At 33.3% G+C, this 2829-nt stretch overlaps 1 protein-coding gene across 1 annotated transcript; it reads right to left on the bottom strand.

Annotated features, from left to right (window-relative positions):
* Positions 1–1186: 1186 nt before the first annotated feature.
* On the bottom strand, positions 1187–2600 carry LOC143252521 (uncharacterized). Its single transcript, XM_076504820.1, has 3 exons — positions 2520–2600; positions 1519–2208; positions 1187–1391 (listed from the first exon to the last, which is right to left on the bottom strand). Exons 2-3 carry the CDS (start codon positions 2199–2201, stop codon positions 1232–1234), a joined length of 843 nt encoding a protein of 280 aa, XP_076360935.1. The 5' UTR covers positions 2202–2208; positions 2520–2600; the 3' UTR covers positions 1187–1231.
* Between the last annotated feature and the right edge of the window lie 229 nt (positions 2601–2829).

Here is a 2829-nt window from a genome sequence, read left to right as displayed (position 1 = left end):
GGTCAGTATAGGATTGATCACCGAAGAAGTCACTCATCGCGTCTTCGCTTTTAAAATAAACAAACATAGCGCAGCAGAAGTTAATGTCAGAACAAATACTTATCTATATTCCTAACTTCGAATTGTAATCTTCAACTCAGTTTTAAGTCTAAAAACGTTTCAAAGTGGCCTAGAAGTCATAGCACTTGAATGGAGATTCATGGCTCTGAACCCGTTACTGTGATAAGTTTGTTTACATTCACAAACAGCTACAGATTTTGAAAAATGAAATGAATTTTAATCATGGAAACTACTCAGAATACTCAAAACAATACAAATTACACATTCCCAAAGGGCACTGATATAAACATCTATTGATCGTGATTCTCAAGTGAAAAACTTTAGTCACATCTGCTCATGATACGAAGAATAAAATGTTCAAAATTACTGTAAGAATTATAATTACATATAGATTCAACGTGTGTTTATTTTCGGTCATCTACAATCATGTTTTTTACTCCGGCATTTTTTTCTGCTAGTTGTTCAAGTATGCATCGCTTATAGTAATCATTGCAGCATATTTAATTTCGGCATATCTATCCGTTCAGTTTTAACAAAAGCGGGTTTCGACACCCGTGGTGAGAGCACAGCCCAGATAGCCCATTGTGTAGCTTTGAGCTAAACTGTAAACAAAAAAATACATATTTTTCTAATCATAATTACCATTTAAGACAGGTGCGCACGTGTTTCAGCACATTTCTTTAAAAAAATCTACAAACTTTTGTGATTAAAAAAACTGTTGTGATTGGCACATTATTAAACAGGTTTTTTTAGTTTCACTCATAATTTCTTTATCAGTAATTACAACTAATTTTTGCGACCTATCAGTCGATATCCTCAGAATCTGAAACTCAGAATGAACGTATGAATAAGAAAACGTAAAAAAAAAGTGTTTTTGGCACATCATTGTTTGCTGCTGAAGAAACACAAAACAATTGCACATTTTGTGAAAATGCTATTTAAAAATGCTTGCTTTTCTAAATTTTGATTTTTTTTCACAGTTTCAGTTGTTTAACATTCGGATGCTTTTTTCATAAAAGGCATTTTTTTCTTGTAAATTTTGTACAAAGACAGTACAACTTTATTATTTATATACAGTTTTATTACTTTTAGCTATGATAAGAAACATTATACCAATACATTGACTTGAATAATATAAATAAGTGACTAGGGAAAAAGTGATGACATATTTTTAAATACCCGAACTTCCAACATAGGCCAACAAACTCGTCCGAACATTGCAACTGGGATAGGTGGCGCGACAAGCTTCTTTGGACAGGGTTCTGCTACCAAGTAATGCTGCCATTTTGTACAAATTGAGAGCGCTGTTCACATCTTGCGGGTAGCGATTTCTAAGAAAACATACATGTTAAAAAAACAAGGAACAAATACAACAAAACATTTAGCATCTCTATCGATTGTCTGGATGAAAAACTGCAGGTCTTTTTTATCATTATGAAATACAAATTATATACTTACAAGAAAAACTGAAATACTCTGACACCATATTCACCGAAACGTTTAGGCTCTGCTGCAATCTCACACACCAGCAAAGAAATACAGAAATATTTGTCATTCTTTCTTATGTATTCTAAGCACTGTTCTTCCCATTCTTGTTGAACTTGAGCTGAACGTATACTCCTGGTGAGGATTTTTCTGCTATTAGTATTTTCAGATTTGTTGTTTTCAAATGGTGGAATATTAACAGATGGAGTAGAGTTTGCAGAAGATTTAGCAGAAATTCTGCTACCATATGGAGACTGTATTGGTCGTCCAGGAATGTTCCATGGTTGATAGTAACCAGGTGTTAATTCCAGAAATTGAGGATTAAGACTGCCAGATTTATTTTTCTCTAACAGAGGGTATTGCTGACCAGCTGGTGGGTTACGATAAATTGGCTGTGGTACCAACGGTCTAATATAATTAGAATTATTAATATGAGACCCATATTGCAAGTTGTTGTTCAGTGTTGATTCCTTCGTAACGAGACCCAGTAGTTTAGCGGCTATTGCCAGATTAAGTCCAATAAAACCAACAATTCCTGTGGCAGCTATACCTCCTATAAGTTCAAAAGGGGCAGTAAGGAGATTCAAAATAGCATGGGTATGTTCAAAAACAATTGTAAAAATCAAGATGAAAAACACAGACTTCATGAGATGCATCGCAAACCTGAAAAAATAAGTTCCAATTTCTTAATGTTTATCTGTTATAAAAATCAGAATATTTGTTAAAATAGTCAACTCCCTCGATGAACTAATGATTAAAAGATGTTTTGGTCTATTACTGATTGGTAAGTCTGGATTTTAAACAATACCATTAATGTGTTATAATTGCCATATAATTGCCAGAAGTCCATATTTGTACGTATATATATATATATATATATATATATTTAAAATAATATCAAGTTTAGGCTTTTAAAGCAAAGCAAGCATATTCATTAAAAAAAAAGCACGAAAAATACATAACGAAACTTTTACCTTTACGTTGACTAAAAGCAATAAAGAAATACCGCAATGTTTGATTGTTCTGAACGTCTTGATAAACTAACTAGCTCGTGGCGTTATCCGAGCTTTTATACCACTGAACGGATATAGTCACTAAGGGGTCTCATTGTTACCGAAAAAAAAAATGCTAGTCTAGGCCAACAAATGAGAAATGTTTCGTAATGGATCAGCAGGGCAAGAGATTCGAGGAGTATTGTGACAGAGTTGTAAACGTACTAGGACTGCATATCTGAAAATGTATGATTCAGACACGTTTTCGAAAAACTTTTAAATCAAACAAGAA

Source organism: Tachypleus tridentatus, chromosome 1, assembly GCF_004210375.1.
Source record: "Tachypleus tridentatus isolate NWPU-2018 chromosome 1, ASM421037v1, whole genome shotgun sequence".
Classification (NCBI taxonomy): Eukaryota; Metazoa; Arthropoda; class Merostomata; order Xiphosura; family Limulidae; genus Tachypleus; species Tachypleus tridentatus.
This window is presented reverse-complemented; position numbering and strand designations above follow the sequence as displayed.

Bases quoted from the DNA above. Each gene is read 5' to 3' on its own strand.
- LOC143252521 (XM_076504820.1), bottom strand. From the start codon at position 2,201: ATGCATCTCATGAAGTCTGTGTTTTTCATCTTGATTTTTACAATTGTT. The intron at 1,392-1,518 runs GTAAGTATATAA...ATGTTTTCTTAG, and splicing joins AGAGTATTTCAGTTTTTCTT to AAATCGCTACCCGCAAGATG.